The 26,427-nt window shown below is 41.9% G+C and overlaps 1 protein-coding gene across 8 annotated transcripts in view; it reads left to right on the top strand.

Annotated features, from left to right (window-relative positions):
* The window catches only part of TIAM2 (TIAM Rac1 associated GEF 2), a 432,210-nt gene extending 407,087 nt beyond the window's left edge, over window positions 1-25,123 (top strand). For all 8 annotated transcript variants that reach the window (XM_073627924.1, XM_073627922.1, XM_073627925.1 and 5 more), the window contains 6 exons: window positions 780-888; window positions 3,296-3,354; window positions 18,947-19,052; window positions 20,098-20,185; window positions 21,386-21,540; window positions 23,917-25,123. In XM_073627924.1, coding sequence (XP_073484025.1) covers window positions 780-888; window positions 3,296-3,354; window positions 18,947-19,052; window positions 20,098-20,185; window positions 21,386-21,540; window positions 23,917-24,578 — 1,179 coding nt within the window. In that variant the 3' untranslated portion in view covers window positions 24,579-25,123. The remainder of the gene's footprint in view (window positions 1-779; window positions 889-3,295; window positions 3,355-18,946; window positions 19,053-20,097; window positions 20,186-21,385; window positions 21,541-23,916) is intronic.
* The last annotated feature ends 1,304 nt before the right edge of the window (window positions 25,124-26,427 follow it).

Here is a 26,427-nt window from a genome sequence, read left to right as displayed (position 1 = left end):
AAGCGCAGCGATCGGAGGTGTTGTGTGTCAGTCTGAAACACTGCATCTCCGATCGTGGTATGGAGCCTCTGGGAGAGGCTTCTTACCACATGATCAGCTGTGACCAATCACAGCTTATCGTATGAGCCAGGAAGTGTCTGTAAATGACATTCCTCAGTTTGCGCTGACAGGGAGAGCCGATCGGCGACTCTCCCTGTCAGAGGGGGGGTCTGTGCTGATAATCAGCACATTGATTATCAGCACAGCCCCCATCAGATGTGCCATTCGGTGCCCCATCAATAACGGCTGTCAGTGCCCACCTCAGTGCCAATCGGTGGCCAGCAGTAACACCTATCAGTGCTGCCCATCAGTGCCATCTATTGGTGCCCATCAGTGCTGCATATCAGTGCCCATCAATTCTACATATCAGTGCCTCCTCATCAGTGCCCGTCAGTGAAGGAGAAAGCTAAATTTTATGACAAAAACTAAAACTTTTTTTTTTTTCAAAACTGTCGGTCTTTTTTAGTTTGTTTAGCAAAAAATAAAAACCCCAGAGATGAGTAAAAGAAAGCTCCATTTGTGGGAAGAAAATGATAAAAATATAGTTTGGGTACAGTGTTGAATGGTTGCGCAATTGTCATTTGAAGTGCAACAGCGCTGAAAGCTGAAAATGGTCCTGGGCAGGAAGGGAGGAAAGTGCCTGGTATTGACGTAGTTAAAGATATATGAATATCTTCTGTTTGTCATAAAGTCTATGTGATGTATTATAACAAAGTGGTTAAAATTTTGTATTACTGCAGGTCACAGAACTATCCATGGGAGAGCTTTTGGTGTATTCTACTGTCACCTGGCTAAATATATTCCCATCTCTTGGCAAAACACGGAAGGAATTAGAACTGACAGTGTTTGGTAGGTGTTCATACATGATTTATATGTACTAGACAGATGGTTTCATTTTGCAAGAACATACATAAATGTTAACATAAAAAGTTGCAAAAGATAAAAAAAATAATAAAATCTGTAAAAATACTGAATTATTAAAATTATTCACAATAATAATATAAGCATTAATTCAGGTAAAATTTTCTGCGTGAATGACTCCTAAAATTGTATCATTTTCATGCAAGCTATTGTCTAAAATTTTAAAGATTAAAGGAAAAATAAGTAATTTAGTAACTAGTAGAGAAAACTCTGTTCCCTGCAATCTGCCACGTCACGTTTAGTAATTAAAATACTCAAAACACGTGCTTTTGCTTATTTTAATTACCAAACTCTTGAATCAAAATTATATGATGTATATGCTAAAACACACATGATAATAAATAAACCCTTTGGACCAGGCTAATTTGTGACTTTGTGATCACAGTTAAACCAATTAATCACTAGGTACACATACTTAAAATGCTCTGTTTATAGTGGACCGAGAACTGAGCGATCAGTGGTCATGTGATTGCTCAGTTCTCAGGTTTAGAGATTTCACAGATCATATTAATAGTAACCCCTACATATTCCTAACTTTCACTGTACTAAACTCGAAGCACAGTTTGCCTTAAAATTGCAAGGTTTATTTATTCTAATGGTCCTCTGTCTCTTATTTCAAAACACTGGAAAAACGAAAAACTTAAGATGACAACTAAAATGACAACCCCAATACCAAAAAGTCGGGATGCTGTGTAAAATCTACATAAAATCAGAAGGCAATGCTTTGCACATCTCATACACTATTTTATTCACAGTAGAGAATGGAAAAGACATCAAACATTTAAATTGGGAAAATGTACCATTTTAAGAAAAAAATAAGATACAGTATTTTGAAATTGATGGCAGCACCTCATCTCAAAAAACATGCTTGCCTTATCCCTGCCCTTTGGACAATATCTCTGGGAATGCAGAATAGCCCAACACCCCTGCACTGTGCTGTAGAATTACCCAGCAAGATCTGGGGTATTCACCATCCCTGGGATCTTGCTTGAAGAATGCTGACATCATTGTCTGATGTCTGGAGCTATTAAACAGACCTTGCATACAGTGCAAGATCTGATTTAAAGTGTTTGTAAAGGCTCAAGGTTTTTTGGGCCCCATGTCAATGCAGTACTGTTGATGGTTCCTTAGAGACTGTCTCTCCTCATTGGTTGAGGCAGCAGCGAAAGCCATTGGCTTCCGTTGCTGTGAATCAGAGCCAATGAGGAGAGGGGGGTGGGGCAGAGCCCCCACTCTGTGACTGGCTTGGGTACCCCTACAGCAAGCTGCTTGCTCTGGGGATATTTGGCAAGAGGGGCCAAGAGCGCTAGTGAGGGACCCAATAAGAGGAAGATCCGGACTGGTCTGTGCAAAACCACTGGACAGAGCAGGTGACTATAACGTGTTTGTTATATTTAAAAAAAAAAAAAATTTTAATGTGATAAGTGATTTTTCTTTATAAAAAATATAAAGAAAAAAAATATAACAAATATGTTATTCTCACCTGCTCTCTGATTTTGCACAGAGCCTAGATCCTCCTCTTCTCTGCCCCCACAGCAAGCAGCTTGCTATGAGGGCACCCAAGCTGAGCCGCTGCTCTGTGTGTCCATTCAGACACAGAGCTGTGGCTCGGCTCTGCCCCCTCCATCTCCTGATTGGTTCACTGGCTGTGATTCGCCGGAGCCAATGGCTCCCACTGCTGACAAAAGCCAATCAGGAGTGCAAGTCACTTGAGAGGGAAGGCTCTCCTGGACATTGCTGGATCGAGAGGGGGCTCAGGTAAGTATTAGGGGGGCTGGGGGAGCTGCTGCACACAGGTTTTTTACCTTCATGGATAGAATGCATGAAGGTAAAAAACCTTGTGCCTTTACAACCACTTTAAAATCACTAACTCTAGAAGTAACTCCTAGTTTATATTTACTTTGGGTCCAAAACCCTCTCTATGATGAGGATAAACCGTGTCCACATGGATGTCGTACAGAGTAAGATTCCTGTACCAGAACAAACTGCCTTGCTCCTGTTATCCCCCAATTATAAGACACCTACACAATATGTAAATATTTGATGATGCTTCTATTGGTCCTGTGACAAGAAGGGCATTTAAAAGAAAAGCCCTCAGCAGGCTTTTACCTATTAAATATATCCACAGTTGCCCAATTGTATTGTGCTTATTTCTGTTGTGATGAAGAGCATTCACATCCAGAAGAGCAGAGAATAATAAAATAAAAGGATGGCAATTGGCGAAAACCTTTCAGAATCTTTTGTAGATCTGTGAATTAAGGATATGTCTTTTTATACATAAATTCGTTTTTTTTTTTTTTTTTTGTAAGAAGTCCTTTGTTTTTATTGTTTTTAGTGTTCAGGAGGGCAGTAATCTTGGTACACAAAGAAAACTTCAAACTAAAAAAGAAGACTGTAAGTATATATTTAAATAGTCAGCATTCTCTTTCTCTCCATTTAAAACTGCGTTAGACGTTGAATAGCTTTTTTGTTAGTATGTTTTTGTTGGTGGTAGTCCTAAAATGCGGACTGCTCTTTATTAATTTTTATTGTTAAGATGCACCCATCTACAGAAAGCACACCGCGCTGTCTACAGAAAATCTATGGCAATATAAAATAAAACCCTATTTATTTAGAACATATTGAATGCCCTTTTTTAATAGCATTGGAATCACCTACTAATACATTTTTGTCTCCACAACACCGTCTTAAAATACAGTCTGAATAGTGATGGAAGGGGGGGTGGTGTCAGAATCCTTTTAGATGGTTGCTGCAAAGAAAACACATCAAAACATGCTGTACAGTGTGTAGGCGATGCAAGCATATGTATTATTCATAATTGGGTTCTGTATGGGAAAAAAAAAACAGACAGCAGGTGAAGATGACAGCATTTTGTCATCACAGTATTTTATATTTGGTCCAATTCCGGAGTTGAAAATGTGGGAAAGTGAAGTTCAGCCCCCCCCTTCCAATTCCTTTTTTTTTTTTTTTTAATCAATAGGAACTTTATTGAAAAAGCAATAAAAGAGAAACAGTACAGACTTCCATATCATTACATGCTAAACATAAGCACTTTGCATTTGGTATTCAGCACTTTCACCACATAATCGCATTACGTCCGCATACGACTCCGATTCAGCAGTAAAGAATAAACGGTCAGAAAACAACTGATATGACTATGGCCCCAGAGTGGAGGACCCACACAACTGCCATAGCTAATTTTATAACAGTAAACGGTCCATAATTGGATCAACGGGAGCTAAACCGGGAACATCCAGCCATTGTGCCCAAATTTTGTCCTGTTTTTTTTTTCGCTACCCCTATACTGGTAGATACATTTTTACAGCCTTATAGTGTCACCCATTTGAGTCAGCCACTCTTTCACTGTGGGGGGATCTACCAAATTCCAGTGCCTCAAAATTAATTTGCTGGCCTGGAAAAGAGCCCTAGCTATGTCTATTCTAGAGGCCTCCTCCACCGGAACTTCATCTATAATTCCCAACAGGCATAATTTAGGGTGTTCTGCAAAATGAATCTGAAATACTCAATAATCCCTATCACCTCCTTCCAATATATATGCACTTTGGGGCACCTCCACAACATATGGATCAGGTGGCCATGATCCCTTACGCATCTATTGCAGCATGGCTCCTCCTGCACCCCCATTCTCACCAGTTTAGCTGGCATGTAATGGACAAATAATTGGGATAACCTTTGGGCCAAATTCAAAGAATACAGGGGAACCGCCGAAAGAGCGTGCCTCTCATTGGTCCTCCTCCAAAAATCCAACATCCCTCTCCCATTTGGATATCACCCCTGCGGTGTTAGGGAGGGACTTATTGAGCAACATAGAATAGCTGCAGGAGATAAACCCCTTGTAAGAATTCACCTCTCGCATATAATTGAAAATAGGCGTGGGACTCTGTGTCCATGAATCAATTTCCAATTGGGCCTTAACTGAATGCTGAAGTTGGAAATCATAAAATAACATGGATGAGGGGAGTCTAAATTTTAGCTGTAAAGCTTTGAAGGGGCATAGCTTACCATCCCTAAAAATTTGGGTCATATGAGTAATCCCATACTGTTTCCATTTCATGCTGTATTGTAACTTCTCCAACTCCACGTACCGCCTGTTCCCCCATATAGGGCTGAACCTGGTATATGCCTCAACTTGTTGTAATGCCCTGACTTTGGGGGAGATTTACTAAAACTGGAGCATTCAGAATCTGGTGCAGTGGTGCATGGTAGCCAATTTAGCTTCTAACGTCAGCTTGTTCAATTAAGCTTTGACAATAAAACCTGGAAGCTGATTGGTTTCTCTGCAAAGCTGCAGCAGATTTTGCACGCTCCTGTTTTAGTAAAAAAAACCCTTGTTCCATACTTTCTGCATCAAGCTGTAAGTGGGATACAGCTTGTTTGATTTAGAAAAATGCAATGCTTCCAGGCTCTCCACCCCCCCCCCCCCCAGTGGTAAATTTGAGAAGCTGTACCGTTGGGTCTACAAAGTTCAACTCCGGAACTTTATCCGGACATAACTCTAGCTATGTGTTGTAATTGAAAGGCCAGATAGTAAAGCCATGGGTTCGGAAGAGCCATCCGCCCTGCTTCCTTAGGGCGCTGCAGCTGTTCCAGTTTCACTCTAGCAGTTAAATTGAGCCAAATGAGAGACCTAAATATTGAATTAATGATACGAAACTGCTTCAATGGAACAACCATCAGAGAATTGTGGAGTATGTATAAAATCTGTGGCATTAGGATCATTTTGATCAAGTTTATCCTACCTACTGGGGAGAGTTTCAATCTAGACCATACTTTGACCCGGTCCCGGCAGCGATTTAGCAGTGGGATCAGGTTCAAAGCAATATATTCTAGAGGGTTAGGTGTGACCTGTATCCCTAAATACCTGAACTCAGAAGATACAGGGATATCCATTAGGGATACTGACTGTGGGTCTGGTTCCTTATCTAACAACATAAGGGATGACTTGGTCCCATTAATCACTAATCCAGAATAATGGCCAAACCTTTGAACAACCACCATAGCCTCTCTCAGGGACGATGACGTGTCTTCCAATAGGAGCATGGTGTCATCTTCATACATCAGCTTTCCATGCAGATCTCCATACTGAAATCCTTGGATATTAGAATTACAGCGAATACAGACTGCCAATGGCTCAATAGTGAGAGCAAACAAAAGAGGGGATAGAGGGTATCCCTCTCTAGTGCCCCTGAATAGGCTAGAGTACAGAGAAGCTCTCACTTCCTCCCTAATGGCTGCTTTTGGGGAGCAATTTAATAATTGAACCCATGCAATATACCATATTTATCGGCGTGTAACACGCGCCGGAGTATAACACGCACCTCAAGTTTAGGAGGGAAGTTTAAGGAAAAAAAACTTACATTTAAATGCCCATCAATGCAGCCTTATCAGTGTCCATCTGCAGCCTTCCCCAGTGTCTTTGCAGCCCTGTGTCATTATTGCAGCCTTCCCAGTGTTTTTGCAGCCTTCCCAATGTTTTTGCAGCCTTCCCAGTGTCTTTGCAGCGTCATTGCATCCTTCCCAGTGTCATTGCATCCTTCCCAGTGTCATTGCATCCTTCCCAGTGTCATTGCAGCCTTCCCAGTGTCATTGCAGCCTTCCCAGTGTCATTGCAGCCTTCCCAGTGTCATTGCAGCCTTCCCAGTGTCTTTGCAGCCTTCCCAGTGTCTTTGAAGCCTTCCTAGTGTCTTTTAAAATTGTCGCCGCCGGAGGAGAGGAACGAGCGGCGCCGAGATGCACAAAGCCGAGTGTACTTCGGCTAGACTCGGCTCCTCTCGCAGTCCTGCCCATCTCCACTGATTGCGAGAGGAGAGAAGCGAGCACCGCCGACATACACAGAGCCGAGTGTACTTCGGTTAGACTCGGCTCTGCTTACAGTCAGGGGCGGGACTGCGAGAGGAGCCGAGTCCAGCCAAAGTACACTCGGCTTTGTGTATGTCGGCTCCGCTCGCTCCTCTAATCACAATCAGCGGAGATCGTCGGGGATCGGCGTATAACACGCACCCGCGATTTTCCCCTCATTTTAAGGGGAAAAAAGTGCGTGTTATACGCCGATAAATATGGTATTCCTTCCCTAACCCAAATTTGTGCAGGATGGCCCGAAGATATGACCTTCCAAAACTATCAAAGGCCTTGTGGGTGTCGAGGCATAAAACCCACTTGGTCCGAATGAATTATGGAGGATATTACCTTGTTCAATCTTGGGGCCAACACCTTCGCCAATACTTTCACATCAGTTTCTAAAAGGGATATCTGACTATAAGAGCCGGGGTCTAAGGGGTCCTTTCCAGGTTTCAACAGTAAGGCTACAGTGGCTTTGGTCATAGAGGGTGGAAAGCACCCATGTTTTTTGGCTTTGTTAAACACCTCTAACAATTTAGGCAATAGATGCTTGTCATGTATTGCTTATACACCCACGGCAGGAATACCACTCCCCCGGTGAGGAAAAAAAGGAAACCGCGTTAGACTTAAGGAATAAGGAAAACAATATACAGGCAGCAACTCAATGTGGGATACACACAACAATACCAGAAAAACTAAAAAAAGCTGCGCCAATGGAAATAATTAAAATGTTATTAGCAGAAATTTTATTTTTGTTTTAAAATACAAAATAGTCCATATTAATCAATCCTCCAATGACACCATAGTGACTTCACACAATATGAAAGGGCCCGACCACCGTATCTAAAGTCTGCTAAGCAGATGGCAAGCGTAAAGAGCATTCGGCTGCAACCCAGCCGCGGCCTTTAGCTTGCACAAATGACCCCTGGAAATCGCAGGAACAGGACCTTTATCAGAGAAAACCACCTAGGTATCTCACGTACCCATACTTGGATGGTGTTGCAAATGTGCTCAAAGGAGAAAGAAACTGTCTGGGCGTCCCCCGCTTTCAGCCTCTTCCCGGGTCCCGCTCTCAGGCAGCCGGTGGTGCTCTTTCATAAACTCCACCTCCAAATCATGAACTAAACGTTCTACCCCCTCTCTTTGTGCATTAGATGTCCTCTTAAATGACGTGATTTCCCTAATAAACAGGCCCCTAAGAAAGGCCTTGAATGTTTCCCACACCACCCCTGCATCTGGGTGCCCCACCTGAGCCTGCCAAAAACCTGTAATTTTCTTCGCTATCTGGGCCTGAGAGGGAAAGAGATTAAGGCAGAAGGCATTCAACTTCTATGGGGCTCTAGATGTCGATGAGGGCAAACCTCCAGCGTGAGAACAAGTGGGGAATAATCTGAAATCTCCCTAAGGGCATATTTAATCTCTGCCACAGATCAGACAACAGTGTCCGAGCAGAGGCACTGATCAATGCATGACAGTGATAAATGGAACTTCGAAAAGCCTGAAAATTGTCTCTCTCCCAGGGTTTTTACCCCTCCACGGATCGCTCCAACCCACTTCATCAACCAACTTTCTCAAGGCTGTGTGGCATACTCTTCTTCCCAATGCACCAGGGGGTGTTTGTCTAATAAAGGGTCTTGGTAGCAATTGAAGTCATCCAGGATATACATTGGTACATCTGGATGACCCAGTGGGTACTCCAGCATCGTCCTCAACACTTGATGGCTATATGGAGGTGGGATATAAACAAAGGCATTTCAAGGAAAATAGGCGGCAATATAAAATAACATATCTTCCCTCATCGTCCGCCACACAATCAAGTTCCTGTTAATCCAGTGAACCATGTATCAAAACTCACTCCCCAAGAAAAAGAGGTGTGAGTGGAGTGATGGATCTTGCCCACCCACCAATAATTAAGGCAAGACAGGGAATCCATTGTAAGGTGAGTCTACTATAAGGCACAGATAGCAGGGAGATATTTACGTAAAGAAGTAAAAACCGTAGCTTGTCTGAGGGGGTCACCCAGCCCTCTAACATTCCATGACACCACAGATATTGTAGTCATCATCCCACCTGGAAGATATATACATCAGGATATACCCTATGTGCCGCAATCCATATTACCAAATGCCACTCCCTCCCACCCCAGTCCCAACAGCATAGTACCAGCAAAGCTCAGATTATGCGGTGAAAAGCCCAAAGTGTCTTAATACTGATAAGTTGCATTCTCTGTACTGCTCCAAATAGATAGTTGCAAACAAATTTAAACATTGAGTGCAACGGCACTCTAAACTCAGTGTGTACAATCCGTATATTCGTTGCAATAGTCAGGGCCAAAAAGCAAAGATCTCTACAAAGACCCATAGGATGAACCGAAAAAACTTGCATTGAACATTGGAATGGTTAATAGGACAACAGGTCCCATTTCCCACTGGCCACACAACAACCAGCAGAAGATCCACGTCTGTCAGATTGTGACACATTTAGCACGGTGTATAAAGTCGCTTCCGACATGCTCTCCGTAGGGAGCAATGGCACAAAAAATCTACTTTTGTTCCCAACTCAGCTTTGAGCAACAGTGTAGAAAAATAACAGGAAAATAAAAGAGGTCATCGTGGTATTTTCAAAGCATGTAAAGGTAAGTAACTCACTGGATCTTGGATCACATCAGGCCTCTTCAGCCGCCGGTCTCCTGGCTTATTGGAAAGCATTCTCATTGGCGTCCAGCCACACTGAGGCATCCTTTGCCTTTTCAAAGAAGTGGGCCTGACCTCTTGCGGTAATCCGAAGCCTCGCCAGGTAAAGCATCTCATAAGGCGCCTGCAATTTCTGCAGCCTTTTTTAACCTCAATGAAGCAGGCCCTGCGTTTCTCAACAACAGTGGAAAAGTCAGGATAAAAGGAGATCCGTGCCTCATTAAACTGTATGTTTTGCCTCTCCAGGGCCAGGTGCAGGATGATCTTTCTATCTCTGTAATGCAGCATCCGTGCCAAGATGGGACGAGATGGGGTGCCCTGGCAGCCAAGGCCTCGCGGGGACTCTGTGGGCTCTCTCCACAGCGTATGGTGCAGTAAAGGACTCATTCCCAAAGACCTCCAGCGGCCATCTTTCCACAAAATCAGTGGGGTCTCTGCCCTCTTTTTTTCAGGAAGACACACGGCCTATTTTCAAGATCATCTGCGTGTCACTTGACCGCTGTAACCAGCCTGCTGTTTTTGTGAATCTCTGATCAATGGGGGAAGCTTGTCCTCTGTCACATATCCTGCTTTCTGCTGCAGTGGTTCTCTCCCGGATCTTTTGCAGATCCTGTCTTATCAGAGACACTTTCTCCTTCAGTCCACCAAAAAGTATTAACTTGCAATGTATTAACCAAGGAAGTACGTTTATTGACTGCTTTCAGAATCCTAGCTAGCGTCGGCTGTACAGATTCCTCATTCCCACTGTCATCTGCTATCTCCTCTGTCTGTGATTCCATTAGGTCTGCATCTGCACCTCTTGTCATGTCTTCCTCCTGCTCTGCAGCTTCCCCCTCAGGGTCTCCCCACCACCACCACCAGGTCAGTAAAAACCAGGGAGCTTGCCAGCTTTTGTGCATAATACTGCATGTCCTTTGGGGGATCCACACCAGTGTTAGGGGTTTTGGGAGCTTTACTCACTGAGTCTTTAGGCTTCTCTGTGCCACGCGGTCCGCGCTGCTGGAGACCCTTGGCAGCACCATTTTGGAGGTCCGGACGCTGAATGTCCTCCTTTCCCTTTCCCCGGGTGGCCATCACGGATCCGAGCATACCGAGAGATGCAGTAGGGTCACAAGGTGCTGGAGCCACCTGATGTCCGGATGACTATTACTGAGCCAGGAACAGGATCAAATCAGGGTAACCTGCGTGAGCTCTGTGAGATGCAGCTGCTCACATACTGTTTCCTTAATTTTAAAGCCAAATCCCAAGCAGATATAAAATTAGACAGATTAATGCAGTTCTGTAGTGATTATTCCATCCTTCAATTGTTACCTTTTGTTTGCAGCTCTTGTAGTCTCTGTACAGCAGAGCTCAGGGAGGGGAGGGATAAGCAACACACACGCTGATAGGAGGAGAACAGAGTGACAAGGAGATTCGTTCTTTGGTGTGCCGCTACTGCTTTCAATTTCAGGCAAAGCTTCTAAATTTCAGGACTGTATGGGCAGAAAATCTTTTGGCAAGCAAATAAGCTCTTTATGTATTTCATCTGTGTACAGTGCTGTGAAAAGTATTTGCCCCTTCCTGATTTTTATTCTTTTGCATATTTGTCACACTTGATTCAGATAATCAAACACATTTTTATATTACACACAGATAACCTGTGTAAATTCGAAATGCAGTTTTTAAATAATGGTTTCATGTATTAAGGGAAAAAGCTTTCCAAACCTGCATGGCCCTATGTGAAAAAGTAATTGCCCCATAAACCTAATAACTAGTTGTGCCACCCGTGGTAGTAACAACAGTAATCAAGCATTTGCAATAACTGGCAATGAGTTTTTTACATTGCTGTGGAGGAATTTTGTCCCACTCTGCAGAATTGTTTTAATTCACCACATTGAAGGGTTTTCGCGCATGAACGGCCTATTTAAGGTCATGCCACAGCATCTCAATTGGATTTACAACCGGACTTTGACTAAGCCACTCCAAAACCTTCATTTTTTTTTTTTTGAGCCATTCAGAGGTGGACTTGCTGGAATTTCGGGTCATTGTCCTGCTGCATAACCCAAGTGTGCTTGAGGTCACAAACTGATGACCGGACATTATTCTTCAGGATTTTCTGGTAGAGAGCAGAATTAATGTTTCCATTAACCACTTGCTTACTGGGCACTTAAACCCACCTCGTGCCCAGACCAATTTTCAGCTTTCAGCGCTGACGCACTTTGAATGACAATTGCGCGGTCATACAACACTGTACCCAAATTAAATTTTTATCATTTTTTTCACACAAATGGAGCTTTCTTTTGGTGGTATTTAATCACAGCTGGGATTTTTATTTTTTGCTAAACAAACAAAAAAAGATGGAAAAAAAAAAAAAAAAAAATCATGTTTCATAGTTTGTTATAAAATTTTGCAAACAGGTCATTTTTCTCCTTCATTGATATGCGCTGATGAGGCGGCACTGTTGGGCATGGATAGGCACAGTTTAAGGCGGCACTGATAGGCATAGATAAGGCGGCACTGATAAGGCGGCACTGATGGGGACAGATAAGGCGGTACTGATGGGCACAGATTAAGGCAGCACTGATGGGTGGCACTGATGGGCACTTATGGGCACTGGTAGGTGACACTGATGGGCACTGATTGTGGGTGCTGATGGGTGGCACTGTGGGCACTGATAGGTGGCACTGTGGGCACTGATGGGTGACGCTGATCATGTGGTAAGGGGTCGTGACCAAACCCTTACTCCGTTCTGAGACCAGGCGAGTCTCAGACTCGCTGATCACCGCGTGCGCCCTGCAGGGGGCGCGCAGGCCGCTCGTGCACGGGACAACGTCAATAGACGTAGTCCCGGCAACGTAGGTCCGCGCTGTTGCCATCATTCGGCAATAACGCGGATCTGAAGAGGTTAATTATGGCAAGTTGGGCTACAAGACATCCCACAATTTCACAATGATAACTGGGATGACGTATGAAATTTCCCCTTACAGTCCCTTGTTTCCTTGAGAGATCGTTTGATCCAGTTCAAAATAGTCAAGAGTGCATATTTCGCACCATACAGGTTACATAAAATGAACTCCAGCTCTCCCCCCAAGTGCTGGCGTTGTGGGGGGACCCCTGGAGATTTTACTCACATTTTTTGGACCTGCCCGGTCATTGTCGGATTCTGGGAAGAGGTATTGGCGCTTATACACCTGGTTACTTCCATATCGTTACAACCCTCCCTGTCTATCTGTATTTTAGACTTAAAGTGGATGTAAACCCACTCTCATCATTGCTAAACTACTGCCATAGTGCTTATCTCTAAGGATATACATGCCTCCTGCATGTATCCTTACCTGTCAAATATCTCCCCTTTTTCTGTTTGTAGCCCTGCACAACTCCGGATTATGTTTGCGTGTCTGTTGTCCGGAGCTCGGTGGGCGGAGTCATGACATCAGTAGACTCCCCGCCCACCTCTACACTCCTCTTGGTAACATATATTTTCTCTGGTGTATTTCTTACACTGAACTTCTGCTGGTCTCGTGGATTATGCCCAGTGATCACTAACATCCAGTCAAAACCCAGGAAAGGCACCACATGACTTCAACATGCCCAATCATGCTGAGGTGTGGAGCAGCCAATCCTGGGAGAGCTGGAGAAGAAAGGAGGGGAGATGTGAAGTACACAGAATGCCTCTCTCACGCTCATGCATGAGATAAGGAAATCACCTGTCAGTCACAGCAAGGGGGAAGAAACGGACACCAATTTCTCTGTGTGATCATCTGTATGTAGGTTCATCTGCTTGTACTTTCCCTGCGCAGAATCACACAAAAACTTTTTCAATGCATCCGCTGACATCAATGCTGGGGGTTATTACCACATCCTTTGATAGCTGTGTCGGAGGATCCGGGAAGAGGAAAGTGCAGTAGTATGCCCAGTGATAGATGTCATAGACTGGCGCACTTTTGAGTATTTAGGCAATTCTGGTATACCCCAGGTTGGAGGACTCGACTGGAGTCTTGTCTTTACTTGGCTTGTGGTCCCAGAGAGAGAGCAACAGCCAAGGCGCTCCTCTATTGATGTTATCAGTTATCACACTATTGGAGCACCTTTTATTATTTACATGTGGAGAGATCCCTTACATGCACGGTTGGATACTGAATACTCGTACTAAACCCTGTCTATGTGGTTTGAAAGTGTCTTAGCCTAACATGAGAGTGTAGGCACTGGAATTCGGTGAGTGCGTTTCTTTAGTAGAGTGGATCACTTTCACAGTGGTGTGGTGGATGCAACAAGAGTTTACGCCGAATAGCAATTCACTGGAACACTTTATGGACACTTTTTTGTTTTATAATTTTTTGTTTTAGCTTTCACTTGTCACAGGGTGAAAACAGCATTTATTTATATATTCATATATATATATTATATATTTTTTTCACGTTACAATGGGTTGTTCAATCACTTAGTGTTGCTCATTTTAGCGCCACTATTTTGTCCTGTTATCACTTATTTCTTTTGATAAGGGCTAAAATACAGTTTACATTTCATATTATCCATAAGTGGCAGCTGTAGGTTAGGTCTCTTGTCCTCTGGTGCAGTGGTGGTAATTTAAGTGGAGGCGAGGTTTCTTAACTACCAACAGTTACTGGCAATAATCAGGTCTGGGTGTGGCAAGTGAAATTTTACTCTGCTTTTCCAAAAAATGTGGTTAATCACAGTTCATTCATGATTAAGCAAAAGGGGGGGGGGGGCAATTACTTTTTGACATAGGGCCAGGCAGGTTTGGACAGCTTTTTTCCCTTTTTAATGAAATCGTCATTTAAAACTGCATTTTTTATTTAGTTGCGTTATCTTTGTGTAAAGTTAAAATTAGTTTGATCCGAATCATTTAATTGTGACACCCAAAAAGTTAGGAAGGGGGCAAATACTTTTTCACAGCACTGTATATACAGTGGATATAAAAAGTCTACACACCCCTTTAAAATGTCAGGTTTCTGCGATGTAAAAAAAATGAGACAGATAAATAATTTCAGAACATTTTCCACCTTAATGTGACCTATTAACAGTACAACTCATTTGAACAACAAACTGAAATCTTTTAGGTGGAGGGAAGTAAAAAGAAAAAACTAAAATAATATGGTTGCATAAGTGTGCACACCCCTAAACTAATACTTTGTTGAAACACTCAGTCTTTTTGGGTATGGGTATCAGCATGGCACATCTTGACTTGGAAATATTTGCCCACTCTTTGCAAAAAATACTCCAAATCTGTCAGATTGTGAGGGCATCCCCTGTGCACAGCCCTCTTCAGATCACCCCACAGATTTTCAGGTCTGGGCTCTGGCTGGGCCATTCCTAAACTTTAATTTTCTTCTGGTGAAGCCATTGCTTTGTTGATTTGGATGTGTGTTTTGGGTCATTGGCATGCTGAAAGGTTAAGTTCCTCTTCATGTTTAGCTTTCTAGCAGAAGCCTGAATGTTTTGTGCCAATATTGACTGACTGGTATTTGGAACTGTTCATAATTCCCTCTACCTTGACTAAGGCCCCTGTTCCAGCTGAAGAAAAAATAGCCTCAAAGCACCATGCTTTACTGTGGGTATGGTGATCTTTTGGTGATGTGCAGTGTTGTTTTTGCTCCAAACATATCTTTTGGAATTGTGGCCAAAAAGTTCAACCTTGGTTTCATCAGACCAGAACATGTTTTTCCCACATGCTTTTGGGAGACTTCAGATGTGTTTTTGCAAAATTTATCCGGGCTTGGATGTTTTTCTTCATAAGAAAAGGCTTCCTTCTTGCTAGTCTACCCCATAGCCCAGACATATGAAGAATACCGGAGATTGTTGTCACATGTACCACACAGCCAGTACTTGCCAGATATTTCTGCAGCTCCTTTTAATGTTGCTGTAGGCTTCTTGGCAGCCTCCCTGACCAGTTTTCTTCTAGTCTTTATCAATTTTGAAGCGACGTCCAGTTCTTGGTAATGTCACTGTTGTGCTATATTTTATCTACTTGATGATGACTGTCTTCACTGTGTTCCATAATGTACCTAATGCCTTGGAAATTCTGTTGTACCCTTCTCCTGACTGATACCTTTTAACAATGACGCAGGTGGGGACCCACCCTGGATCTCGGATTGGTGCGGATTGTTATTAAATCATCTATCCTCTCTGGGAGTGCATTGTGATGACCTGGCCTGCCTACGGGCTGACCCCCTGACTTGGTTTGGGTTTCCTGCCTCTGCTCCAGGCCGGGCATTTGTTGGGGACCCCCTCTCCCACTCCCTTCATCCTCACATGAGCTAGTTCAGTTCTTGGGCTGATCTGATCCATCCCTGCTAAAATCTTTGGAATAAGTGACTGGTGAAACCCCTCTGGATGCCCTTGCTGGGTGGACAGCATTGTGGAGAACATACAGATTACCACAATTTGGAGATGGACCACGAGTAGAGCAACCAAGGGACATTATCCAAAGCTACCCTGAATGCTGATTTACCCCTGTAGGGGTATAGGGAGCTGGTGAGTGGGGACCCATCGGAGGGAACACAGGAGTCACTTGGTTTATCTGCTGAGCCCAAAAGTCACCTGAATGTTTCTGGACACTTGGCCATTTTGGAGCTTCACTATAAAAATTTTTTGCACCAATATATTATTATTTTTTATATATATTTTTTACTTTTACCACGGTATCTTATGGTTTTTTTATAATAATCTGGGATTTTGCCACACCTGGGACTTGCTGTTTTGTATATACACACAAAAAAAAATTTTTGTGCGTACTATATACAAATTTTTTGAGATTATTTGAAGCCTTTTGAGAATTCCCGGCTTTAACACTGTTAAAACATCACTTGGTCTATATTTTAACAATTTATTTACACATTTTATTGCATATGTATAATGTTCACTAGGTTATTAATATCTTTGTTTGCTTATATGTCACTTATATTGATATAATTGCATGTTGTTTGCACTATTGGGGGCACCCCTCTCTTGTTCTCCCCTTTGTTGTTTTTTATAGGGAGTTATATTTATTTATCCACACACACTTGGTTTATTCACCCCCACGTGACAGCTAGGAAGGTAGCGCCAATCACCCCATTTGTTCTGTGTCTAATCCTTGTAAGTTCCTGTGGAGAACCGAATAGGGGAAGCTGCAACCTTATACTATCCTGAGCGCGGAGATCACTTCTATTTTGTTTACCTTTTAACAATGAGTTCCCTCTGATGCATTGAAAGCTCTCTGTGGACCATGGCTTTGCTGTAGGATGCGACTAAGAAAATGTCAGGAAAGACCTACTAGAACAGCTGAACTTTTATTGGAGGTTAATCGGAGGCACTTTATATGATGTCAGGTGTGTACTGACTCCTATTTAACATGAGTTTAATGTTATTGCTTAATTCTGAACACAGCTCCATCGCCAGTTATATATGGCTGTGCACACTTATGCAACCACATTATTTACATTTTTTATTTTTACTTACCCCCTCCCCCTAAAAAATTTCAGTTTGTTTTTCAATTGAGTTGTACAGTTTATAGGTCACATTAAAGGTGGAAAAAGTTCTGAAATGATTTCTTTGTCTTTTTTTTTTTTTTTTTTTTTACATCACAGAAATCTGACTTTTTAACAGGGGTGTGTAGACTTTTTATATCCACTGTAGCTGTTTGCCTTGAGATTTGCTTTAACAACAAAGTGAAAAAGCAGCATTACGCCTGGTTTAAATATCTTCTAGTAGACTAAATATGAAATAGAGAAATATAATGTTGCAGTAATATAAAAGTACAAACCAACAGTTTGATAAGGTACATACAGTTTTTTTTGTTTTTGTTTTCCTATGTCATTCCACGAGTAAGTAGGTATTTATTTACCAGAGGTAGTAAACTGTTCCCTAAAGATGTGCTGGTATTTGTCTTTAATGGAGAGGGGAAACAAACTATTCCCTATTACTTTTTTAATAAGAAAAGTGTGAAGTTCATTTTTTATTTTCCATGTACTTTAAAGGTGGCTGCAAACAGGAAAAAAAACACTTAGAGGAACTGCAGTCTGCTCACATAATTTGTAATAAAAATATCCTTGACATTCTGAAGCTTCCCTCCAACCACTTTGCATATTACTTTATATATACTGTGATTCTATACTTTTCAAATATGCTGCAGAAATCTCCCTCCACTGAGTCTGGCTGCAATCATTTTAACTGTGGGCAGCTGAAGCTGATACCTGTTCACTTCCTGGATTTACACAGACACACACCTCCAGCTCTGCAGCTCTTTTGGCCTTCTTATGACTCGCCCCCCCCCCCCCCTCCTTTCCTGGCAAACTCTCATGAAAGAGAGAGAGCACTGTTCTGTCTCTGGGACAGCTAGCTAAACCTTCTCATCCCAATAACTGTATATACCATATTTCTTTGATCTCAGTTTTATTAGAACAAGCCAGGTGAAACTACAAAATAACAGAAATGGACCTCAATAAGTATAATATTGCATATAATACAGCATACATTGCACAAACAACGATATACAGTACAAGATGGGATAGTAAAAACATACTTTTTAAGTTCTCTAAGGGGTGATGGCGATAGAGAAATACATGACTTCCTTCTTGCAATGTGTTAAAAAGAATCGTGGATGGTTGACTTCCTGTCTACCCAGAATTCCCTGCTTGCTGACAACTTCCTATTACACATACAACAATTAACAGAAACAGAACTGCAGCAATCCAAAAAGGAACGTTAGATGGAGACTGCACACCACATATGATTGTCTTAAGTAAATTACACATTTTGCATGTAAATTTAACAACACAGGTACAAATAAGGTACAAATAACCAGCAAGACATCTGGTGGACAGAACAAGAGCTGTGCATGATGTAATACGCCTAGGCATTTTACCAGACAAACAGGAAGTGGGCTGTAAAAGGTATTTACTTGCAGAAAACAAATGTTTTACTATCCTAAGTTAAAACAACAAGGGCAGAAGATTTAATAGATGGAAAGATGAAAAAATGACTGAAGTTCCGCTTTAAAAAAAGATGACATTCCCACTGGGAATTAAACATTTCATTTATGAAACTGCTATGGTTATCCGGGAATATAAATCTCAATGTAGTAAACAAAATGTTTTAATTGGGGCTGTCAAGGCATTTCCAAAAAAAAAAAAAAAAATCGCCTCAACCTAACCCAGTATAAAAAATGGATACTGCAAATATTCCAGGAAGGAATTTTTAGACATCCCTCAGGAAAAACACAGTATTTAATGGAATCTGGGTCAAACACCACTACAAAATTTAAAAAAAGTGTATAATTTTTTCTGATTATCCAACAGGCATTATCAGCCTATCACAATGATTTTCTTAGGAATTTGTTGTACTTGGAATAGGTTAATCTTGCAAAGTGGCTGCCTCTTTCTTTTAGGATGAGTTCTTTCTGAATTCTGTATCACACTTAAAGCTCAAGATCTTCTTTTCTTTTCTTCTTTCAGAGTCAAAATACGCGTGCCTCTCAAATTTACAGTGATATAGACCAGTTCAAATTTCGTTGGTTGATTCCTTTGTCTGCCCTTCAAGTCAGAATGGGCAATGCAGCAGGTAATTGTGTAATCATATTAAACTAATATGGAGATTGAGTTTTCTTAACTATATATAGTCTCAATGGGTGTTTGTTTATAGGGGTCGCCAAACTTTAACAAAGGACCAGTTTTCTGTCCTTCAGATTATGGGGGGGGGGGACAGATTGTAGCTATTGGGGGTAGAAAATGTCCTGGGTCTCATCAGTGAGGGTTAACATGGCCTCAGGGTTGGTGGTCAGTAGGAGACGAAGTGCCCCATCATTGGTATCCGTGGAAGAAATGGTGGCCGATTGTTGGTGTCAGTGGAAGGAATAGTGCTTCATATCATTTGGAAGAATAGTGCCCCAAGGGCCGGATAAAGGCTAGCAAACTGCCGCATCCAGCCCTCAGGCTGTAGTTTGGGGACCCCTGGTTTATAGCATTTAGTCATTAAAGTGGTTGTAAAGGCAGAAGGTGTTTTATCTTAATACATTCTATGCATTAAGCTAAAAAAAAATTCTGTGTGCAGCGGCCCCCCTCATACCTACCTGAGCCCACCGCTATCCAGCGATGTCCACTAGTGCCTCAGCCATCCGGGACTCTCCCTCCTGATTGGCCGAGACACAGCACACAGCAGTGGCGCCATTGGCTCCGACTGCTGTCAATCAAACTCGGCCAATGAGGCGATAGAGGGGGCAGGCCAAACCGTGGCTCTGTGTCTAAATGGATACACAAAGCCTTGGCTCGGATGCCCCCCATAGCAATCTGTTTGCTGTGGGGACACTCAACAGGATGGAGGGGCCAGGAGCTCCAGCCAGGGACCCGAGAAGGAGGATCCAGGCTGCCCCGTGCAAAACCAGTGCACAAAGCAGGGAAGTATAACATGTTTGTTATTTTAATAGAAAAAAAAGACTTTACATTTTACTGCTTAAAGTGATTGTAAAGTGAAGGACATAGACAGGCAAATGGTTTAAGTCAATTGAAAATCGTATCGGTACAATCCAGGCAAAACCGTTTTCACTGTATGATGCATAGTCTGCAAAGTGATTTTTTTCTGTAATGTAATTTAGTGTAATATTATACAGGAACAGAGAATAACTGCATGTGGGAACTTATCCATACCAAATCTGAGGTTCAGGGCAGGCCGGAGACGTTGTTTCAGCTGTGCAGCAGGTAATTGCCTTCTTTATTACATAAAGCAAGATAAAAAAAATGGCTTAAGCTAGTTCTGTAGTAGAAAAGACCCAACAGTTACACTTCCCTTGGATTAAAGATTTTTGTATGTACTGTAAACTCTCTTTCTTGGAGTCCATTAAGGGACCCAAGGATTCAGAAACAATCTGGTTAAGTGGCCACCTACAGGAGGTAGGACACTTGCAAATGGAAAACCTGTAAGCCAGGCCCTGTATAACCCCTCCTTTACCCAGAATGTCTCAATGTATTTTATTTTTTTGTGACAAAGCAAAAAAGAGGGGTGGGACCCGTGTCCCTCAATGGACTTCAAGAAAAAAAAAAATATGTTAAGTACAAAAAATATTTCCATTTGAGGGGGCATAGGAATTCAGAAACAGAACATCCAAAAGATGTCCAGCTGAGTGGGCAACAGCCACTGACAGATGCAAGAGGGGACTGGAAATCATCTGTAGCTTAGGAGCAATGCCTGAATCTGAACCAGATGAGGGGAAGTTTCTTGAAAGATTGGACGCTGCCAATGACCAAGGGAAGCCACAGAGGATCAACCTGATGCTCAAGACAATGACAAAATAACCAGTAAGGGGAATGACTCCACTCAAAGGAACAATGAGCCTGCACTAGTTAGAGGCTGTGAAATCAAAAACCCACCGAAACAGGTGGAACTGAACTACCTGAAATGAAAGCAACAGACCAATATTGTGATGAGGTCAACAGACAACCAGGACAAGTTCTCAGGAGGTCCCCTAGGACAGGAAGAAGAGAAAAAACAATCAGTCCACATACCAAAGACTCCAATCTTTAACATCCCCAACCCTTAGGATACAGGGAAGGAAAGATTTATGATAAGAATGGGGCTGCCTAGCTAGACAACCAATCACATAACAAGGTATCGAAGGAATGTGAGAATCCTCACAATGTAATATCCCATAAAGAAAGACATAATGAGAGCAAATGGGCCGAAAGACTAGTAGAAAAAAAAAAAAAAAAAAAAAACAGGAAGACTGTAGTTAGGCTTTCTTGAATTTTGGTGCAGGTGCCAGAAAAGTGTCAAAAATTCTTTATTTAATTGTCCCTTTGTAGACGAGTAGTTGAATTGCAGGCAAAACTTTGTATCACAATTGCAATGTTGGTGAGCAAAAAGGCATCGGAGGTGTTTACTAATTACTTTTATTGTTCCAGCGATTGCGAAAGTAAAACCAGCACAATTAAAGTTATCCGTTCTATTCTGAGAGAAAACCTAAAGCGAAATATAAAATGTGACTTCCCTTTGGAGAAGACCTACAAAGATAGGCTGGTTCCTTTAAGAAACAGAGTTCCAGTGTCTGCAAAACTAGGTACGGTACCTTGTAATACTCATTTTTGTTACTGCCAGTTTTGCTAGTTGCTAGTTTTTTGTTTTTTTTTTAAATGTATTGTCCTTTTTTCTATTCATGTTCAACTGTACTTGCAATGTAGTATACCAGTATTTCATACATATCTGTATAGAACAATATGATAATGTTGATGATATAAAGGAACACCGAAAATCATGTGTTTCTGAGAATTCAGTGATTTTTTTTTTTTTTTAAATGCACTGTGCTGTTACTAATATGGTAATTGTTTAGGGCAGGAACAACTTGGGAATTTAATGTACTTTATATTGTTGAACTTTCAAAAAGAATACATAAAATTAAGGCGTTGGGGGTCAGTTTTTAGGTTATATGAATTGCCCACATCAGGTTAAAGTAATATTTCGCATTCTTTAAGGGGTTTGGCAACCTGTTGATCATGATCTACCTGACGGGTAGATCGCGTCCCCTGGAACCGGGATAGGAAGGACTGCATTTACTGGAACTGATCCTCTTCCTCCTCCAGCCGCCTCTCCTCCACTCCCTCTGACCATATTTTAGCTGCTGCTGAAGAACAGGGATTGGTTCTACTAAATGCCACTTCTCCTGTCCAGGGTCCCCTTCCTTTTGCTGCCCATGCTCCCCTGCCCCCCCTCCAATGTGCTGCCGGCCTCCCACTGGAGTGGGGAATTTACTGGCCCCTTTCTTTTCTGAATGAACACAATGAGTGATCGGTGCTGATCACTTACTGTGTTCATTCCATTCTGAAGTGTAGTAAACATTAATTGTTATATTTCAGTCTGTGAATGAAAAGGAAGCTCTGTAGAGAGGCTACTGTATTCCTGTTCATTCATTCTGTGCAGCTGGGTCTGCAGAGATGGAAATCAAGGCATATGTCCTCAGTCTCCTTTCTCTGATTCAAAAGTGTTTAAAAATTGTAAAAAATAAATAAAAAGCTAATGACATCGCCCTGTGCCCTACTGACTGACATACTATCCTACTGACACCAACCTCTCTGCCCTACTGACACATCCACAGCTTTACTGACACAGTCCACTTTTAAGGTAGGCTAAGTTTATATCCTTACTATTTAGTTAGGCCTTGCTAGTTAATTTTGTAAAAAAAAAAAAAAAAAGACGCCGAACCCTGGTGAACTTTGATCTTTCATGTTGTTCGGGTAGATCTCCATCTCGCAAAGGTTGCCCACCCCTGCTTTAAATATATACAGCAAAGAGCATAATTGATGGTATACAGAATAATGTATTCTTTTGTATGTATGCCGTATTTTTCGCTCCATAAGACACACCTAGGTTTTAGAGGAGGAAAACCAGGTTAAAAAAATATTCTGAACCAAATGGTGTACTAAAATATTTAATAAAATATAACGGAATACTATTATACTAATACTACTACTATAGGTGGGTGGTGGACACACAGCAATAACACCCCCCCCATCAAATCAGCTCAGCTACACTATACCTGGGTGGTGGACACAGCAACCTCCCCTCTTACCAGATTAGCTCAGGGTGGCAGGGCAAACACCCCTTCAGCCTCTTCTCACACCACCTCAGGTGACTGGCCAGTGGATACCATGCCAACCCACACCTTCCATCCCCTCATCACCAGCTCACATCGGACAGCAGAGGACACTGCCATTGCAATCCACAACCCCCTCTGCCAGCGGGCGGCTGGCTGGCTCTCAGCCTCAGATATACCCAGGCAGCAGCTAGGCAGGTCCAGAGGACTGTTCACACCGTTTGCAGCAGCAGCTGTGGTGGGAGGAGCAGGAAGTGACGGACTGGGCCAAGCTAGTGCAGCCGTGGCGCTCGGGGTGTTCCGGCTGAAAAAAAATACCAAAGGGAGCAGCCAGGGCTCTCAGCACTGACACCCCCCGCACAATGTGTGGCACCCGGGGCGGACCACCGCCCCTTGGTACGCCCCTGCCAGGATGAGCCTCACATCCTGTCATCCTCTCTTCTGCCACAGAGAAGCCAAGCGCCAGTATTCTAACATGACTAGAGGGAGGTTGGTCAATATTCGCTCCGTAAGACACAGATATTCCCCCCCCCATTTTTTTGGGGAGGGGGGGAGTGCGTCTTATGAAAAAATACCGTACTCTTGGGTGGTGAGAACTAACTAGGAATATAAAAAATCTTTATGACTTATGTAAATGAAGGGACAAGTGATAGCAGAGATATTGTATAAAGTAATGTAAAAAGATTAATTCTTTACTTACTGGCTTGAATCATAGGTTGTGGTGGTGTTAATGGGATTTACCAAGCTGTGAACATTTTTTATTGAAATTGCATTACTGAAATTGAAGTTATTAATTGAGCAGCTTTGATTTCTGTATTTAACCTTCTGTGTGGTTAACTCCAACAGCATCCACAAGATCATTAAAAGTGCTTAAACACAGCCCAAGTACTGACTGGAATAACAGCATGGGCAAAGGTAATGGACAGGATTCAGATGATGGCAGCCTAAGCAGTGGCACACATAGCAGTGGTTGTCCTACCATTGAAAGCTTTCAAGATCTAAAAAGTCGCTCTCCTATCAAACCTCTGCAGACAAGCGTGTCAGACCAGCCAAGCACTACAGTCAAGGAATCAGATATTCTCAGTGATGAGGATGAAGATTATAGACTTGCTAATTTGACAACTGAGTCAACAAATATAAAGAGTAACCCAACACAAGGCATCGAAGTACAGTTCCAAAATTTAAATCTTTCAGAACTCGCTAATACTGAATTGAAGAATTTGGAGTCCAACGCTACTGACAGGGAAGGTAACTTTCAGTTAAAGGAACATCCAAAGCTTGTAAGGGGGCATTTCTGTCCAATTAAACGAAGGGTGTTTAACACAAAAGCAGACAAGGTAATTACAAAGGCAATGAAAGACCATCACCAGTCTCTTGACAACCAGTCTGATAATGCAAGCATTGATCTGAATGCAATTTTGGAGAGGGAATTTAGTATTCAAAGCCTAACTTCTGTTGTAAATGAAGACTGCTTTTATGAAACTGCTGGCAAATGTGGCAAATCCTAGCTTTTGCTGAAAGCAAGAAAATCCAAAGCAGGATAAAAGAATTTGCGTAAAAAACAAACTGGGAAACTGATACAAATCTCTACATAAAGTGACATTAAACTTGTACAGTCTATATTTGTTTCATTTGACGTGCCCTTGTTCTGTTCACACTAGGCATGGACTAGTAATTGCTGTAAATTACTTAGTGTGTCTGTTTAGTTTTGTGCACTACTTCATTTTTCCACACCTTAAGTTATTTTTTTTTATTTATCGTGTATGTAAAAATAATGGATAAAAAAATGACCAAATTCAGAATTTTTGAACAGGTATGAAAATGTTGTCATTGGCTTAATAATAATTTATAGAAAATTATATCATTTTATGCATGACTTTGAGCAGCTGATAGCTATTTTATTTTTTGTGATTAATGCAGCGTAGAATGAAAAAAACGAAACGCATTATGTTTTTGAGCGGTCAAGAAATCTGACCTGACTGTTCATTTGAGCTGTTCAAATGGCAACTGTGTACAAAAAAAAAAAAAAATCTCAGACATGAGTCCTCCATAGCTCTTGAAGAAAGAAAGCACAGGGCATTCATTAAAAGCATTTATTTTGTAAAGCTAATGTTAAGTTATTTTAAGTGTTTTGTGTATCTAAGTGCAGACCTTTCATTTTTGTACGCCCCAAAATACTGTTTATACTAAACTTTATAAATATATGTGTATAAAAAAAACTTGTACTGTAATATTTTTGGCTGTATTTTATTTCCTTTATCTTGTATATTGCCTAAAATTTGTGTTTTTTTTTTTTAATAAACAGAACTGTAAAAAAAAAAAATTTTATTAAATCTTTTAAGGGATAACATTAACAGCTGGATTCAACTTTCCTGATAAATCTGGTGTTTATACTGAGCTCAAGATGAAAAAGCTGATGTTTTATGCATTACATGGCAAAGCATTTCTGGGTTTTAACGTACTGGAATTGCATAAACCAATGAACAGAGTGAAAACGTTTAATTATAGCCACAGCAGTTATTTACACAGTATTACAATACACTACCCCTCATGCCCTTTTATGTAAGCACTACTCATTCCACAAAGAACGCCCCATCACTGCTGGAAGAAGTAGTACTGGTGACATAAACCTGGCAAAAAAAAAACTGGAAGGGGGGGTTGTTAAAAAAAGAAAAGTGCAGAAGGTGGCAAGAATCTGGAGTTCCTCTTTAAAAACTCCCAAAAACTCATGATGCTTGCTCTGTCTTGTTAGTGATTTTTGTATACTTCAGTTGCTTTTGTTTTTTTGGGTTTTTTTTTAATTGAAGCTTACAAATTTCAATTACTATTCAGCTTGTGTTTTACTGGCCTGACCAATACAATTTTAAGGGGAGGCCAAAGCCAGTACAACAGAATTTTTATTGTCGCTGATGTTAGTCTCTTCTGCCCTCCCAAGTGAGCCAATCCCCAGCCAGCCCCTTTTTCTCCCAGCGTTTGCCAAGTGATCAAATCCCCACCCGGTCCTTCTACTATTCCCCAGTAACCCAATCCCCAGCCAGCCCATCTACTGCCTTACTAATGCCAGCAATGGAAGAGGAGTTGTACCCTGGCACTTTTTCTTCCTCCTTCAGAACTGCAGTTAGTAAACAGCTGCTGTTTGATGTACCACACCCTGTCTCCTGTCTACCTTTAAGGCGTAACTCCACTTTTGTTGAGAAAAAACTTTCCCCTCTGGGTGATCTATGTACATTGCAAATATAAGTGGTGAACCACAAGAGAAATATTGTATTCTCAATGGAGTGTTGCCAACATCCCAGTGTTTCTTGTATAAGGACCATAAAAAGGGACACGAGTACCCCCCGGTACAAAGGGACTTTA

Source organism: Aquarana catesbeiana, linkage group LG04 (assembly GCF_042186555.1).
Source record: "Aquarana catesbeiana isolate 2022-GZ linkage group LG04, ASM4218655v1, whole genome shotgun sequence".
Lineage (NCBI taxonomy): Eukaryota > Metazoa > Chordata > Amphibia > Anura > Ranidae > Aquarana > Aquarana catesbeiana.
The sequence above is the reverse complement of the archived record's forward strand: the minus strand, read 5'-3'. Positions and strand labels throughout refer to the sequence as shown.